Below are 18,121 nucleotides of genomic sequence, written 5' to 3'. Positions count from 1 at the left end.
ACAAAAACCGAATTGTCATTTTTAACCCAAATACAAGACAACATTATGACCAGCTGAGGTCCATACAGGAAGATGTTTAGAGCAGGTTTCCCGATAAGAGACGGAAGAGGGAGATCCCCATGGGCTGCCCACTTCCTTCTGCGGCAATAGTGCAAATGGTGAATCCATGCTATATCGAGAACAGCCCTGCCATTCAGTCATGCGTTTCTTTTCAAAGTTAGTGGGAATAGTCTTTACATAAACAACGCTGATAGCAGTTAAAATACACAAAACAAGCTTATTGTTTTACCGGCAGCAACGGCAATAAACTAATTTTACGACTCAGTAGAATAGACTAAAAGTTCTCGGATTGAGGACAATTAGTCTACACTACCATGTATATGACCATACTGTCTTGTTGTGCCTTGACATGTCTAGAAGAGATAAGTAAGAGTCCTAGTGTACGGCTAATAAAATAAGTAGTTTCGCTTTGAAAGGGAAAAGCCCGATTCTGCGCGCGTGTGTCTGTGTGCGTGTGTGTGTGTGTGTGTGTGTGTGTGTGTGAGAGAGAGAGAGAGAGAGAGAGAGCGTCAGAGACTGCATAACATCAGATTAATTCAATCCGCGACAGAGCGCAGTGTACTCAACCCTTGAGGATAGCAGAATCGTGGTGCGCGTTATTACGCACAATTGCCATTCTATAGTAATCCAATTACAGAGTGTATTTAATGAGAATGAAGCAATGTTTTAGCAACAATAGTTACACGAGTCGCTCGTTTTTGTAATATGTTTGTTTGTTTTTTTTTAAACAACCTGTTGTGTGCTTGTCTGTTGTCATTAGTGCCCGTCTTTAACCTATTAGAATCAGACTCTACAGAGCGAATTGTTTTGATCGGCGTTTTTAATGCATTGCGCTTTATGCACATTTAAGATGTCACCGGGCTGAATAAAAAAAGTAAAGATCGTCTTTAAGGCAGGGCTCGTCTTCATTCACGATATATGACCATGACCATGAGCGGTGTTCACACTGAAACATCAGCTCCGCTAGACCTAAGGACCACAACCAGAGACATCACAGATCGGACTACAAGACAAACCGAAACGCAAGATGTAGTAGATCGGTCAGCAAAGATCGAGGAGGTGGAGTGCAGTTCCAAAGGATCTCCTTCCCTTTCCCCTGCGATAAAACTGGGCAGCAAAGAATGCAAGGATAATCATGATCAAGCTATTGCACTATCCAAGGTGAAGAGTGAAAGGTTGACTGACATTGATGGCAAGTCTCCGGAGATCTCTACCTCAAAACTTCCGATAAGAAAACGTCCTGTCCGTCCGGACCACACACCTGTGGACAGAACAGAAAGCACTGTTGGAGAGCGACCGGCAAAGATTTTAAAGACAGACTCAAGTCCTAGTCTTGTCAAAGTGCCCAAGTGCAGTAGCGTCCGCAATGGACTGAGCGCGGAGACGAAGCAGTGTTTTCCGAGTCCGCTTCCCGGAGGCGCACAGAATGACATACAGCTTGCGCCCACACCTCAGACATGTAAGTCAGCCTTTTTATAGTATCTATTTATTTGCTGCATTTGTTGATAGAATCGTGAAAATGGCCTTTTTTTTCTTCAAAGGCAGTTATGACGATGTTTGATTGAGATCTAAACGCAAACGATTTTCGGGATGCAGGAAAACTCTTATAGCCTATGCATGCAGTATACTGTACATGATGATGGACAACACACATATATACATTAGTACAATGTGCATGCGTGTCATGATATTATTTCTTAGCACTGTGATGTACTTTGTAGTACGCGTGTTGGTAATTAGTGGTTATAATGTGTGGTTATTATTGGTTATAATGTAGGTTTATGTTGAGAGAGAGAGAGAGAGAGAGAGAGAGAGAGAGAGAGAGAGAGAGAGAGAGAGAGAGTTTCGCAAAACGAAGGTTGCGCAGTCATGGTCAGTCCAATAAGTATATGCTGTCATTGTGAAACTTTTCTGTAAACCAGGAGGAGGTTTTCAGAACATCAGAACATGTCAGTGGGTCAGCAGCTGATTGTGAGTGAGATCCCAGCTGTTTCTGGAGAAACAGCCCTGTCAGCGTTTTAGATTAGTCTACAGTGTTTTAATCTGCTAGACAGTCACCAGGTTCAGACTGCTATACAGAGCATACTTGTTATATCATATATATACTCTGTCCAGTTGCAATGTTTGAACAAGAGTTGTTATTATAAATGTTGTTTATGAAGCTAATAAAAAGTTTCTCTATAGAAATTTAAAGTACATGAAGCCATATTATGTAACCTATGTAAAGGCTCTTTTGCTTATTCATCATTATAGACTATGCGTATCCATCTCCCCTGTTTACAAGTATATTTTCTCCGCTTCACCCACCTGAGGATACTGATCGCCTGCAGCATGAGGTAGACTTTGCAACACACCAGGATGAAGATGGGGACACGTAAGTGTTATATTCTTTAGTACTATATATGTGTATGTGTGGGTGAGTGTGTATATAAGTGTATAGGGATAAAATATAATAGAATATGTTTTGAATGACTCAAAAACATGCCACATGGGTGTAAACCTTCCATGTTCTTTTACAAAAAAGTTTGTACGTACTTGTGGATACCATCTATGAATAAAGTACAGCTTGATGTATTGGCTGACTGCCACTGTAAAATAAAAATGTTTTCTTCAATTTGTTCAACTGTCACTTTTCAACCTCTAGCTAGCATTTATCTGTCACATGACAGCTACCAACTAAGGACAGAAAGGGTATTCACATACATCCTCTGGAACAGGTGATGCAAGCTGCAGTATCTTTTTGAAGTGCTGCTCATGCTGCATCACAGGGCAATGTAAAAAAAAAAAAAAAAAACAGAGGAAAGCGCTATCTGCCCTCTTCCACATAAATAAGCTCACAGACACCCTTGACTGGTTTGCTTCTTAGACTCCTGGCACAGACATTTGTTAGGATTTAATGTAGTGGAAGACCTATGAAATAAGTCATCAGTGTTATTACTTTCATTTGAGAAGATATAAAGCCATTATAGACAATTATTGCCTAACTTTGCTTGAAATCAATCATATTTCATACAATTCCAATGAAAATAATTGATTTTCCAGCTTAGACTATTGACTACAAGTTTAGTCAATAGTCAAGAATTTAGTTTCATGTTAACCTTTTTGTTGGCTTGTGTCACTGAACCTATAGTTTAAAGCAATTGTATTATCTGCTGTTTCTTTAAAAAAAAAATTAACAGTTAGACATTTATAATGATCTTTTTTAGAATTGTTGTGGTTTTGAAAGGGTATCAGTGTATCTCTGCCCACCACATTCTTAAGTCACTTTAATTACTGTAGGGAGGATATTGAGTTACTCCTTTCTCCTGTGATTTATCAAATACATTCTCTTTGGCATTGATGCAGTTGGGGAAAATAAGTGGATAAGGTTAAAAGTTTAGAGGCATTTACATTAGACTCAGTGGTGCTGTATTACTGTAGATAAACAATGACCTGTATTTTACTTGGTCTCTTTCTTTGCATGAAACGCAGAATAGAATGTGTGAGGTTTAAAGGATAAGGTGACCATGTGTATCTACTGTAGCATGAGAAAGCCTACAAATCATTTCTAAAACTAACTCTATACAATATGAGTATATTGTAACCTCAGAACTTCCACAACAATCTGCAAAATGCTGTAAATGTGTGCATAAACAGCTGAGGATACCATGCTGCAGATGAATACATCAAATGCTCGGTCATGCATGGACAAACACACCCTTACTGTAAGACCTAAACAACCACCCACAAGGTGCCAGCTATGAAAATGTCACTCTCAGCTCATGTGAGTGAAACTTGGCTTTCCAAAAATGACACCTGCTTAATTGTCACTCAAGTTTAGTCAACATGTGTCAAAAACTTCTCATATAAGTAAGCAAATCAGATCAAATGAGTGTACAACCTCGAAAGGAGAGTTGAGTGAGAACGGCAGAGTTAGTCTATAGAAAGTTGTTGTCTGCTTAGATTACCAGTTCATTGTAAGTTGTATTGTTTTTGTTGCACAACATTTATTTTGATCTGTTTTTGCTCTTTTCACTCTTAAGTGTACCCTACCATCAAATGCTAATGAATTAAGCTGGTAAATTGTGGTTTCTGGTATAACACAATTTCCTGGCTTGTATCATGTTGTTACATCAGTAGCAGTTGAGCACACAGATCAACATGAAGTAGAGACACACACATGCTTACATACACATGCTCGCACACACACACACACACACACAAAACCCTTCTCTGTAATCTGCTGCTCTTCTTACGTTCTAAGGTTCTTACGTCAATGGGTGTTTCATCCTCTCACCTTGTTTTTTTCTCAGCGCTTTATAGACCCTCATTTTCGGGAAAGCCAATGTAAGCGCGAGTCTGCGGTTTACTCAGGTGTCTTTTCTCTCTCTCTCTCTCTCTCTCTCTCTCTCTCTCTCTCTCTCTCTCTCTCTCTCTCTCTCTCTCTCGCTTCTCTTTTTTTTAAAATCCTTTTTAAATGAATGGGCTCAAAAACCCAAACATCCGCTCCCCACTTCCGCTTTCACTTGTTTCTGCCCCATATCTCACTTACTCTCTCTCTATCTATCTAACTCTCTCTCTCTTTCTTTCTTCTTTTTACAGTTTCTTTGTCCCTTTAATCTTCTATGCTATTCTATTCTAAAAGATTCTCTCAAGCAATTATAACACTACTACTACTACTACTACTACTACTACTACTACTACTACTACTACTACTACTACTAATAATAATAATAATAATAATAATAATAATAATAATAATAATAATAATAATTTTTCAGATGTATCCAGAATGTGATAAAAAGTAGTGTTTTACAGAACATTGACCTTTTCCACCAAAGCCTTAATAGCAGAAGAGATTATGGATACAAGTCATTTCCTACGTAATGATAATAATTAGAATTATCTTGTCTCACAACACTGCTTCCTCTATTGTCTTTTATGTAGCCACCTCTGCTCCACCACACATGCCTAAGTACGTGTTGAGTGTATGGGATGCTGTATGAACCCGAGATTCTTCCGTATTCTAGACAAGATGTTATGGGTTAGTGATTCTATGAAGAGGAGAGAGTCTTAATGTTCAGGTGAACTCATCTTGATGACAACTAGAGATTAAAAAAATCTATCTCTGCTTCCTGCCATTGTATCTTGGAATAGGACATTTCAACAAAACAGGGCATGCTTGATGATGTACCTGATCAACACATCAGATATGTTAGACATCAGTAAGGATAAGGGGTATACTCAGCCCTGTGCTGAATATATATATATATATATATGTGTGTGTGTGTATAGAATTATAATTAGTTAATAAGTAAATTGAAGAAATTATATCAGGGACATCACACATCTGTGTGCCACCCACACATGTGGCAAGCATAAATGGCAAACAGGAAGCAGAAAAGAATTTCAGATTTTTTAATCTAATGTTTCAGCTCTAACTAAAATTCATGAAAAGAAAAGAAAACCTAAGTTTTTGAAGGAAGAAGCTGAAACCAATCCAACAATGACTATATTATTGTTGTGCAGCTAGTTTTTCTGTATTCAGCACCTTTTAGCAGCTACGCTATCATTACCGTGGCTATACAATCTGATATGGAATGATGTGGCTGATATGGTTACATGCACACAAGCCATTGTGTCCTAATATTGTGCTATAACTACACACAACATACAATAAACATGCAGGGTGTTAAAACGGAGGAAACATCGGTTTCTAAAGACCACAGTATAAGGCAAAACACAGAGTAGTTAGGTATCTTGTCATACGTTTCTTTTGTTGTTTACGCACAATACCTCTTATACATTAGAATGTACCTTCTTTTTTTCTGCACTTTGGCTAGACTAAGTACAAATACCACAGCATGCATTCAAGTAAGCCAAAAGAAGCAACTTCATTTACATGCAGCAAGTTGCAACATTCATTGGATGAGCATTAATGTTTGAAGTTGCTGATATATGTTAGATGTGCATGGGTCAGGTAAGTTCCGGCTCAATAAAAGGGAATTTTAGAGTCAGATTGAAGCCAGACATACCTCACTTTAGGTGTATGTTTTAAGAGACGCTTTTTGTTTGTTCTTCTCTGCATACAGGGAGTGACCTTTGCATTACTGTAACTGAAAACTTACCTGGCTTCAAGTTGATACTGATACCAAATAACTTATGATAGAGACATCTAATGAAAGTCTAATGTTTGCAATTGTTATTAATTTTGCCATTATGGCTGGATGCTGCAAAACAAACAAACAAACAAACAAACAAACAAACAAATAAACCAAGACTCTTCTTTGGATGTTGTGGTCTTCCCAGTCCTCTGCACTGTTTCTGAAACCCTTGTCAGCTGTCTGACTGGTTTCTGGTAAACAGTTCGCACATTGCTTGTCTCAGACTTTTTGGGCCATATTCAGCTTCCCTTCTGTCTTTGTTTACCACCACAGCGGACCATGCCACAAGGGATGTGAGGTTTGTGCGTCCCTGGCCTGTACAGGATGCCGCACATACGCAGCACAAGGCTTATCTGGGCTGCGGTCTAACAAACTCTCACTCACTTCCAGGAACCTAGTTTCATCTGTAGAGAACAGAGTCAGAGAGAGCATGAGATTGTGAGAATGGGTGGATCAGCAATGAAGAGTAAAAGCAAAACAGTTCTGTTAAGCATCATGAAACTTTGCCAAACTATAGAACAACAGGTAGCAGTAACTTTTACCTTAACTCCTCAGAACATATTTAAAAAATGCATGAACAATGGGTGGATAAGTTAATACCTAGAACCAATGGTCAAAGTTTAATACTATTTTAGGTCTATATACATGCTATGTTGTTGGTATGTGTTGCTATATCAACTATATTATATTATTTAGACATTACTGTAAAATAATACATATGTTTATGCAGTTCCAAAGTTTTTTAATGATACTTAACCTAAGGTTTAGAATAATTCTATATTATTTAGAGTACTTTATGTGAACTGGAATATACAAGAGATTTGGAGTATGTAAACAATGAAAAACAGACACAAACAATGTGCACAATGAAGATTTCAGTGTTAGCAGTTTTGTTCTACTGGAGCTGTAATATCAATGCTCACTGGTAGCTCAGAAGTCACTACTGGCTACTGGTTGTGAGTTCAGTTAAGCGAGAACTGTCAAGTGGCCCTTGAGCATGGCACTTAATCCTCAGTAGAATAGAACGGGGGGCATAAAAGCCTTTATTATCACCACATATACATTATAGCACAGTGGAATTCTTTTCTTCACATATCCCAACTGAGGAGGTTGGGGTTGGAGTGCAGGGGCAGCTATGATACAGCGCCCCCTGGGCTGTATCATAGCTGATGGGAGGGCTGATGGTTTGGCAGTGCTGGGGCTTGAACCCCAATCCTGGAGGATGACAACCCAGAGCCTTAACCACTTGAGCCACCACTGACACCAATTTATACAATTGCTTGTATAAATTACATAAATTTAAGTTCTGCTAGATAGCATCTGTCTCTGCCAAATGTCAGAAATGTAAATCTATTTCTTTAGATTTGGCTATGGATCGGCTTTGTAATTTTTCTACAAAAACCTTCTTCTTGTTGGCTGAAGAAAGGCGTATGCAAGCAAAGTTTTTATAGGATGTGTCTCAATAAGCTCTCTAGCCCTAACCCTTTGTTGTGAATAAGTATGTCATGTTGCAAGAGTTTGTTCACTGGTAAGGATCCTGGCTCACTACACTTTGGGACACCGATGATGACATGACTTTGTATAGATACTGAATGTTTTTAAATAATGAAACATTTAAAAGTTGTTATAGAGAAGGTCAAACAAATTTACAAACCAATCACATAACTAGTCATCTGAGAGCTACAATAAAGAGCTACTCACATTTGTAAACAAAGATGGCTCACAGTTTGTCTGCCATTTTTGAACTGGGTGTCATGAGAAAATATGACGTGATTTCCAGTAAGTATCAATGCTCCCTAGTTTTTGCATCATGGGACCTATTAGGGAGCAAACATTCCAGGGAACTGGATGGTTTTTACAATTGAAACAGAACTGATTTGAGCCCTGTTTGTTGAACTAGTTAGCTGATAGAGATACACCCCTAGAGGAACGTGGATGCGTGTTAAATGCTGGAACACTTGGATTGAATGAAATGGAGATTATGTAGAAACATGTTACTCTTTACATGTAGCAGGTTGTATCTATTGCAATAATAAACAATGAAAAAAACAAAAGGTTTTCACTTGAATCGTCCTCATACTTAAATCATCACTGGACATCGTCAAATGCAAATAGCAGCTTAATATGATACCTAAATATATCTCAAGCTTCTGGTATGTCTATTTTTCAAATACCTATATTGTGTGAGATAAACAAATGATTCATTCTGCATCATTAGCAATAACTACATGTCTTAAAGAATACAATAAAAATAAATTGGATCATATCTCTAACATAAGTAGACCTTTGATGGAAATGAACAACATGTTCTAGTGATGTGTCAAGCATGGTGAGGTCACTTATGGGAAAGATAATAAGTCGAAAAAAAGCCAACGCCTTTTTCAGCCTCTTCTGCTTTTTAGATTGAGAACCAGGGAACAGAGAATGTGTGACATAGCAGTTTGCAACAGGCTACATCTGTATGTCTGAGTCATGGCTTGCTAAAACAGTCATTCAGTCCAGCTTCCTCTTTCAGTTTGATCCCTGCTATAGATTTTGGATTGAGAACATAGTTGCTGTTTTGGCATAATAAATGGAAGAAAAAATATACTTCAAGATCCTAGATGGTATGGATATGTGTATAGCCTCTGAAGTGATTGGATCACACAGGCTGACTGTCACATTGTAGTATGACCACTGACTGGTCACTGGTTTGTATAATATTAATAACATAAAGCAGATTTTTAACAATTAAGAAAAGCGGAGAAATGTGTTTGCTTGTGTCATTGCTGGAAGCGTTGTGATATTCCCTCTATTGTGAGATTCGGCTATTCTTCCATGTTGAGTATTTGGTGTGGAATGGCCAACATGAAGCAATCATGGCACTGAACTCAGCATTTTCAGGAATGCATGACAGCTCTTCTTATCTTTCTTTGTATTTGCTTCTGTAACGTACAAATATAAAATGAAATATTAATAGCCAGATTTTATCTAATGTGCCCTGATTTGATGCTTTCTCTAAGAACCCTGTAGGGGAATTTTAAAATCTCATGTACTATTTTATGGGCATGTAAAATACGGTGACACCAAAAAAAATTTTTTTAAAAAGTGTATGTAGGTTAATTCCATAACACAACATTCTGCATAAAAATATTCCTTTTTTTAAGTCAGTAAGACTAAAATCACAAAGGTGGGTGTTAACTTACTTTTCAGGTGTTCTGTGAGTGTTATTCAAATGGTCATAGGGAAAGATGCCTGTCACTGAAAGCTCTTATAAATTAACTGTAACAACTATTATTCAAATTACACAGAACAGTGCCATTGTCCCAGATGTCAGGAAATGACCTCAAACCAAAGTAGCTGTTACTGGAAGCCACTTTAGAAAAAAGCACACAGAACAAAAAGTGTGCATCCTTCCATCATTTTCACACAAGAACCTCGTGCTGCTTTGCACATAGAGAGGTGGAGGTTTTTGTGAGATGATAGGAGATAAGGATTTCCCTGCATTTACTGAAGTTGGTTGCATAAGTGATTTATGTTGGTTTATGTTTTTCACAAGCCACGAGTCACAGATTCAGGTGATGGATCACTGTAGTAATCAGTCCATCATTCTCCCAGTTAAACTCACAAAATCCAATATTAAAGGTAACATTTTTGGCTGGGTGTTTCAGCTTCTGTGACTTTTTTAATTGTTTATATTGCTGTAGACCACACATCCGCACCAGGATAAAAAAATATCAGAATTTTTGACCCTTTGGCACCTTTCATTAAACAAAATGGCAATTTATTATACTTAAGGTGAAGGTTAGGATTAGATTTATATGTCGGCATATAATTAATATCCATATTAATATAATATATTTTGTACGCGTGTGTGTGTGTGTGTGTGTGTGTGTGTGTGTGTGTGTGTGTGTGTGTGTGTGTGTGTGTGTGTGTGTGTGTGTGTGTGTGTGTTATTGCAGGGCTCTACACATTGCTGTGGCACAGGAGAAAGAGGCAGTAGTTCTCTGGCTCATCCGCATTTTGTGTCAGGCACGCAGAGACCTGGATTTATATAATAACCTAAGACAGGTAGGAAACATGCACTTTGACACACATACAAAACAATAAACAACATAGTAACACCTACAGATAATGCTGCACCTTGGGAGTGTAGTAGAAACAAGAGGAAGCAAATGATCTTCTGGTAAGTTATCAGTCCCTGACTCAGTGCCACCTTACTTCTGTTTTTAAATGAGCACCATGTATATTGTACACTAGTCTTCCTCTGTCTGGGAACTGCTTTTCCAATTTCCCACATTGCTCTGTAATTACGGCTCACACTCATTGGAGTGTCCCCAAGCTTTCACATTCTCTTCTCTTCTCTTCTCTTCTCTTCTCTTCTCTTCTCTTATCTTATCTTATCTTATCTTATCTTATCTTATCTTATCTTAACTTCTCTTATCTTATCTTATCTTATCTTATCTTATCTTAACTTCTCTTCTCTTCTCTCTCTCTCTCTCTCTCTCTCTCTCTCTCTCTCTCTCTCTCTCTCTCTCTCTCTAGCTCTCTCTCTCTCTCTCTCTAGCTCTCTCTCTCTCATTCCCTCGCTGTCTCTCTCACTCATTAAAGCAGCATTTCCACCATTCTCATCATCTGAGCTCGCCACTTCATGTTTACCTAAACCTCAGAAATCACCATACTTCATGTTGAGGTTTCACTAAGCATACTCACTGCAAGCCAGTTACCAGAAGCTGCGTCTCAGTCGTGTCTGTGGACTGTCAGTATGTCTTGTGTGATATCCTGTCTTCATTCACATCAGTTCCCCAAAACTGAACAACTGTAAATTCCATTTAAGAGCATGAATTCATGCATGCATGCATTAGTGAACTCTGTGTGGTGAAAAGAAAATGTTTTGCCAGATATCTGTAAAGCTGACATTGAACAGCCTGTTTTAAGGCTATATTTATGTATATAAATCAATCATTACTATCTTTTGCTGTGCAAATAAATGGTGCATTTGTTAACTATGCATCTTTCTCGTTCCCTTGCATTTTGATTTTGGTCCAAAGCTTTCAACCCAAGCTGCAGGAGAATGTGAGCATTCTGAGCAAGCGTGTGTTGTAAGTGTGCGCTCAGTTAAAGCAGCTGCTGAATGTGCGAGTGAGTGTGTGTGCATGAACTTAAGTATACTTATTCCGAGAAGTCACATGATGCCTTTCACATTCTGGCTGTTTCTCAACATACCTTCTTGTAGTTCACAGGGTAGAATTAGGGACTTCCCCTCACGCTTGCCCGCTCTCTCTCTCTCTCTCTCTCTCTCTCTCTCTCTCTCTCTCTCTCTCTCTCTCTCTCTCTCTCTCTCTCTCTCTTTCTCTCTTTACTGAATTTTATCATCATTATTATTAGTAGTAGTAGTATTGCTATTTGAAAAGCATTAACAGGCCAATGTCACATCTTTTTCTGTATATATATATATATATATATATATATATATATATATATATATATATGTGTGTGTGTGTGTGTGTGTGTGTGTGTGTGTGTGTGTGTGTGTGTGTGTGTGTGTGTGTTTATGTCCACATTCTGACCAAAGAACAAATGAGTCAACATAGATATCATTATGAACATTATTGTGAGGGATAATTTTGGATATTTTGAAAATTGCTTGTTGCTGGTACTTTTATGCCTTTTACTTTCAGTAACACTCCTTATACATTGCCTGGTAACATTTTGCCACACTGCATACAGGAATTTATCTTATGTAAATATTTTTTTCCCAGCTTGCAAACCTACTCATCCATTTTTGCAATCTCTTTTCAAACAGAAGTTTGATACTAAAGATATACTGCAGGGGAGAGGAAAGGGATTTTCCCTTTTTAATCCAATTCATCCACACTCCCTCCCCTTCCCCTCATTTGCTTCTGGCTTGCCTTCCCTTCTCCCTTTGTTTGTTTCCTTTTTCTTTCTTTCTTTCTTTCTTTCTTTCTTTCTTTCTTTCTTTCTTTCGTTTGCTATATTCACTTCAAAGCTACAATGTTTACATTTTTTGGGCTGGTTCAACAACTTTAGTTTTGCCTTTAAATGGAAGATGAAGTTTAAACATTGATAAGCTTATTATTTACATTTACACATGATTAGCAACACCAGATGATGATTATTCCACTTATGCTTGTGCTGTATTCTTTCTGCACACATAATTATGCAAAATGGGCATGTGTGTTCATACACAGGATTGTGTGACGTCTTATGACTCAGAACTGAATCTCAGATATTGGATCATTTCCACAGGAAGGGAGAGCTGCAGGCATTGTGACACCAGAGGAATTTCTATTGTATCACTGTACTTTTGCTTGTCTGCCCCCCCCCCCCCCTTTTTTTTAGCTTGAATTGAACCAGCCTAGTGCCAGGTTTTCCCAGTGGCACTGAAGCTAAGTCCATATCAACATTATAATTCTAAATGGAAGAGGAATTGAAATTTTTAGAAAGACCAGTCAACATAAAAGATCTAAGATAATAGCAGGGTAATATCCATCTCTGTGTGTGTGTGTGTGTGTGTGTGTGTGTGTGTGTGTGTGTGTGTGTGTGTGTGTGTGTGTGTGTGTGTGTGTGTGTGTGTGGTTGAACAAAGGTATGTGTGAGTCGATTGTTTGTATGGGTGCATGCTTATTTGTATTTAACTGTGTTTGTGCCTTATCTTGCTGGTAATGTTCTATGGCATTGACCTTTAACCTGTTGAACTGGTTCTAAGCGAGAGATTGCACTGATGGGAATGTAGCAGGATATGATTCATATTTACAGTCTTTATAATTCAACATGACCAGTTCTCAGTATTCTGGTGTTACGTTGCTGTTGCAGTAATGTAGTGTATATTTGTTAGCATGGATGGTAATATAATGATTCATTATTGTCTGTGACACTGTCTCCCATCTTTCTGGTCCTCAGACTCCTCTCCACTTGTCAGTCATTACACATCAGCCTAGTGTAGTGCAAGCTCTTCTTCAGGGTGGAGCAGACCCTGGAGCACTGGACCGTAATGGACAGACGGCATTGCATCTCTGCTGTGAGCACCAAGAGGATGCCTGTCTCCGTATATTACTTTCCCACCTGTCCATATTACCATACTGCCCTTCTGCCTGTCTGGACAGCAGGAACTTTGAAGGTGAGTTCTAGGATCGACTGAATCTGGGCAAATGCAATGCCATAGAAAACTCATTTGGAAGTTTCTTGTCTTTTGATTGAATACAGTAAGTGTAATGTGCATGGTGCTCTGAGATAGACTGAGGCCCCATCTATGGTGTATCACTTGCTTTTTCTGAGTGTTGCTGAGTCAGGCTCTGGATCATATCAACCCTGGTCAGGAAAAAACAACTAAAAAGGGTGCAATCAGTATTCCAGTTCATCCCAAAGATGTTTTTTGGGGAACTGGGATCAGGGATCTCTGCAGGCCATTTGAGGTCTTCCCTACAAACCTTAGCAAACCATCTCTTTAGTGTTCAGGATTAAAAGATATTCTAGACAATTGTGTGCTTTCAATTTTGGGGCAACAGTTTAGGGAACACTCACATTAAGATATGATGGTCATGTGTCTACATGCTACAGACTGTACATAACACAGACTACAGAACATACTGTATATAGTGTGATTCTTTACCAGTATCATCTTGTTAGTATAACCCCACATCCCTAGCACTAATCCTTTTGTTATACATTATTTTGTAATACATTATGGGGCAGTAGTGGCCTAATGGTTAGAGAGCCTGACTCGTAACCCACAGGTTGTGGGTTCCAGTCTCGGGCCGGCCACGATTGAGGTGCCCTTGATCAAGGCACCGAATCCCCCCACCTGCTTCTCACCGGGTGCCTCAGCATAAATGGCTGCCCACTGCTCCGGGTGTGTGTTCACTGCTGTGTGTGCTTTTACTGCTGTGTGTGCACTTTGGATGGGTTAAATGCAGAGAACAAATTCTGAGTATGGGTCACCATAGCCGTATGTCACGTCACTGTTTAATGAAGCATAGCATCATTAGTGGTTTCTAAGTTTCTAAATTTCAGGGGGAAAAAACAGAACATTAACTATATATATTTTTGTGTAATTTTATTTTGCCCTGCCATGCAAGTTCAAGCTTGAGTAAGTTTTGAAAATCAAATTTGTTTTTAGAAAGCTGTATATAATATGTTACAATGTAAAATTTTAAATTTTAGGCCTAACACCCCTCCACCTAGCTGTTCAGGATGGAAATAGGAAAATGGCAAAAATGTTACTGGACAGTGGAGCTGACATTAATGCTGTAGTAAGTAAAATCTCTCCTACCTCATCATCTTCCACCAAAATCATACCTTTCTCATCATCATTCAAATATCATGTACATTATTTCTTTTTGGAATTAAGCAGCTTTTGGGTTATTCACTTGATTAGATGCCATATTGTACAAGTATCATTATCTCAGTGAATTAAATACATGGATCACTCTTTGTTACCATTACTGCAGAAAATATTCAAATTAGTGGATATCAGTGTGGTCAGTTCTGTTTTCCTTTACGACACAGGATATCAAGAGTGGCCGCAGCCCACTGATACATGCAGTGGAGAAGAGCTGCATGGAGATGATCAGCTTCCTTGTTGAGGTGTGGTTATATTCAAGTGTCTGTTTCTGTTTCATTTACTTTGTGAGTTTTCAGTTGTATTTCCTCAACAGCTATTGCCTAGGTTTTACCATTTAACACACAGTCACGCAAACACAATCCCCACTCCACAATTAGTACAATAATAATAGTTTTATATATATATATGTACGGTGTGCGTGTGTTTAGGTTATGAATTGATTAACTGATTATAGCTGTACAGAGGTGACGTCTATTTTATGACAGTTTATTGCTTCTTCCTGTAAAATTTCAAGATCAGTAAAGCTTGTATATTATATTATATTGTTTGTTTGACATTTACTCATGTTATGACAAAGTCTGTGTGACTATGCTGACTGTTCTCCTTCTGTCTTGTTCTCTTTCTCAGAATGGCTGTAATGTGAACTCACAGTCATACAGTGGAAACACAGCTCTTCACATTGCCTGTGGCCGTGGAGAGGTGGAGGCTGTCAGAGTCCTACTAAAAAATGGAGCAGACAGCAGTCTAAAGAATTACCACAATGACACTGCTATTATGGTGGCCAAGAACAAGAAGGTACTAAAGTGAGGGGAAATTAAGATGAAATGCTGATAAAGGTATTATTATAGAGAACCTTGTGGGTTTACTATTGGGTCATTTAAGAATTAAAATAATTTCTCACTGTATTTATATGTACTATTGTACATGTTGTTTGTGTTGTACGACTGGAAACATTAAACTGATCATTTTGCATCAGGTCATTAGGATGTTAATGCTGCCTGTTAGTGGTGAATACCAGTATTTACACATTACTGAATTTTTGTTTATTATGGTTCAGGGAATTCCATTTTATGCCTCATAAAACAACTTATTGTATAATAATAATAATAATAATAATAATAATAATAATAATAATAATAATAATAATAATAATAATAATAATAATAATACAATTATAAAATGATTAGGTGAACAGTGAAGATTATGTTATAATTTCTCCATTTTCTCATTAGGTATCTGATGTTTTACGTGGAAAACCTACACGAGGTCACAATCTAAAAACTCAGAACAGCTTCAATGGTAAGATATTCTTTCAATAACGAGAGGTAATTGGAAAGGACTACATTATTCAGATTGAACAGATAAAGGAAGAAAATATTATTCCTAAAGAAATACAAAACAAAGATGAACAAGTAAAATATTTTTTTCTGACTGAGTACAGCTTAGGTTTAACTTCAGGCTAGGTTTATGCAGCAGGATTTAATTTTGTTTGTTTGTTTGTTTGTTTGTTTGGGGGGGTTAAAAATAATCTTTTGAGCATTTACCAGATGCAGATAATAACCTTATGTTACATCTATAATACATTTTGTGCCACTGCTACATGTGAACTAGTGTCATGGAGCATAAGAAGTTAAAAAATAAGAACTTATATCTAAAGTTCTAAATCTGCAAATTTAGCACCATATCGAAACGTGTTGACACGTAAAAATGCTTAAAGTTATTACTTTTTGTCACTTTGTTGATATGAAAGCTAATAAAAAGTTTTGTATAAATGAAGTTTTTGAACCAGCATTATATATACACTTAAAACTCATAGATATGTAACCCTATCCACTCGATTAACAACATGAGATTCTTTACAGACATTATGCTTTGTCAACTGCTTCTGAAAGCTGGAACAAATTAAAATCGGAAAGCCCCAAACTTTCATAGTCTTTAGGAACAGTAGTGTTGCTGTCTATCAAACAAGAGGAACAAGGGGCAGGTGGTAAACAACAAGCCATGATTTGTGAAAGTCAGCTCCAATTAAACAGGCACTTTAAGTAAGATGAGAATGTTACTTCTTTGCCCTGTCTTTATCTGAGGTAGTTTATACATAATCACTTACAGTAGAAAACATTTTTTGAAATCATGACTCAAGGCTGTTGAACTGTTCTCGGAGATTCATTACAGCTTGTCACTTTTATGACTCCTTTCCAAATTGACCACTATTAAAACTGAAACTTAGTTTCATTTTAAAAATTTGTTCTTATTTGTTAGTCATTTTACAATTAGAAAACCTAATGTCACTAGCTGTTAAATTAGTTGGCTAAATGCTGATTCAGTGCTGAAAAAAATGTTTAATGACGATGTGTTTCCTCTGCTATTCAGTCATTAAATGGATTTACAGTTTAAAAGCTTCTGGCTTTAACAACGATTACACCTTTCTGTGAGAGCTGTAGCTAAACTGACAGATTCAGTACAACACTTTTCAGTCTGTTAAATTGATCTTTTGAACATTTTATTCAGCTAGTTATAAAAAAATCTCTAATCTTTTCAGGTACCCCATCCCCAAACAACTTAAGTCTTTCTCCACTGGCTGCTCCCAACCCTCATCGCAGTGCATCTCTGTCTCCAACAGTTCCACACACATACTCACCACACAGTCAATCTGGTGAAAGCAGGTCTGGAAACCTGTCACCAGTGGAAAATCACGAAGCAGAAGATCTACAAATGACCTCCAGTCCATTTCATAATATGGTAGCAGTTAACAATACGGACTATGTGGTGTCGATTCGTCCCTTTCCAATTTTTCAAACACCCCATTATGATACACTCATGTCCTCTGATCCTCACCTATATTTAATGTCAGGTCACTCTCCTTACTATCCAAATGTACAAAGACTCTATACCTCAGACACACAGTACATCTTCATTCCAGCCAGGAATGGGCCATCTGTTTCTCATTGCTCACCATCCCAGCCCACTGGCACTCAGTCACGGCCCTCCAGCCATAACAGTGATCAATCTGACATATCAAACTTGAGTGCAAGCACTGGTGAAAAGACATAAACTGAGCATTAGATGTCTGTTCTTGCACATGTTCTTACAGAGTGTTGAATAAAGAGTGTGGATGGATGTGGCAGGCCCATCTTACAAGATGTATGTTTTAAATGTAGCTTATAATTTATGGTTAGATAAATGATTGTCTTCATTAAAAAAGATTTATTATGTTTGTATTATCAATCATTCTATCTGAGATCATAAAAATATAATTTCATTCAGAAATATATTTTTTAAAACATTGAAACCATAGTCAATGTGATATTATGAAGCACTGAAACCTTCGTTATTTATACATCATTTACATTTATACATAAATTCTGAGACCAAATTAAAAACTGGGATTTTTTTATTGAAAAATTGGAAATAAATCAAATGCTTCAGAATGTTAAAATATTTAAAACAAAAAAAATTGTTAATATATTAAATATTATAATAAATATAATATATTCAAGATTTTGTATTTTTTGCATTGAAGCACAAAGGGAACTTCAACTTCATATGTAAATATGCAAACACTTATTCTTTTCAG

At 37.5% G+C, this 18,121-nt stretch overlaps 1 protein-coding gene across 1 annotated transcript; it reads left to right on the top strand.

The window, feature by feature from the left end:
* Nucleotides 1–570: 570 nt before the first annotated feature.
* bcl3 (BCL3 transcription coactivator) lies at nucleotides 571–17,757 on the top strand. The gene is made up of 9 exons (XM_027149518.2): nucleotides 571–1,519; nucleotides 2,314–2,434; nucleotides 10,145–10,253; nucleotides 13,107–13,323; nucleotides 14,367–14,455; nucleotides 14,712–14,789; nucleotides 15,175–15,342; nucleotides 15,780–15,846; nucleotides 17,087–17,757. Exons 1-9 carry the CDS (start codon nucleotides 979–981, stop codon nucleotides 17,596–17,598), a joined length of 1,902 nt encoding a protein of 633 aa, XP_027005319.1. The 5' UTR covers nucleotides 571–978; the 3' UTR covers nucleotides 17,599–17,757.
* Nucleotides 17,758–18,121: the final 364 nt, after the last annotated feature.

This window comes from Tachysurus fulvidraco, chromosome 3 (genome assembly GCF_022655615.1).
Source record: "Tachysurus fulvidraco isolate hzauxx_2018 chromosome 3, HZAU_PFXX_2.0, whole genome shotgun sequence".
Classification (NCBI taxonomy): Eukaryota; Metazoa; Chordata; class Actinopteri; order Siluriformes; family Bagridae; genus Tachysurus; species Tachysurus fulvidraco.
This window is presented reverse-complemented; position numbering and strand designations above follow the sequence as displayed.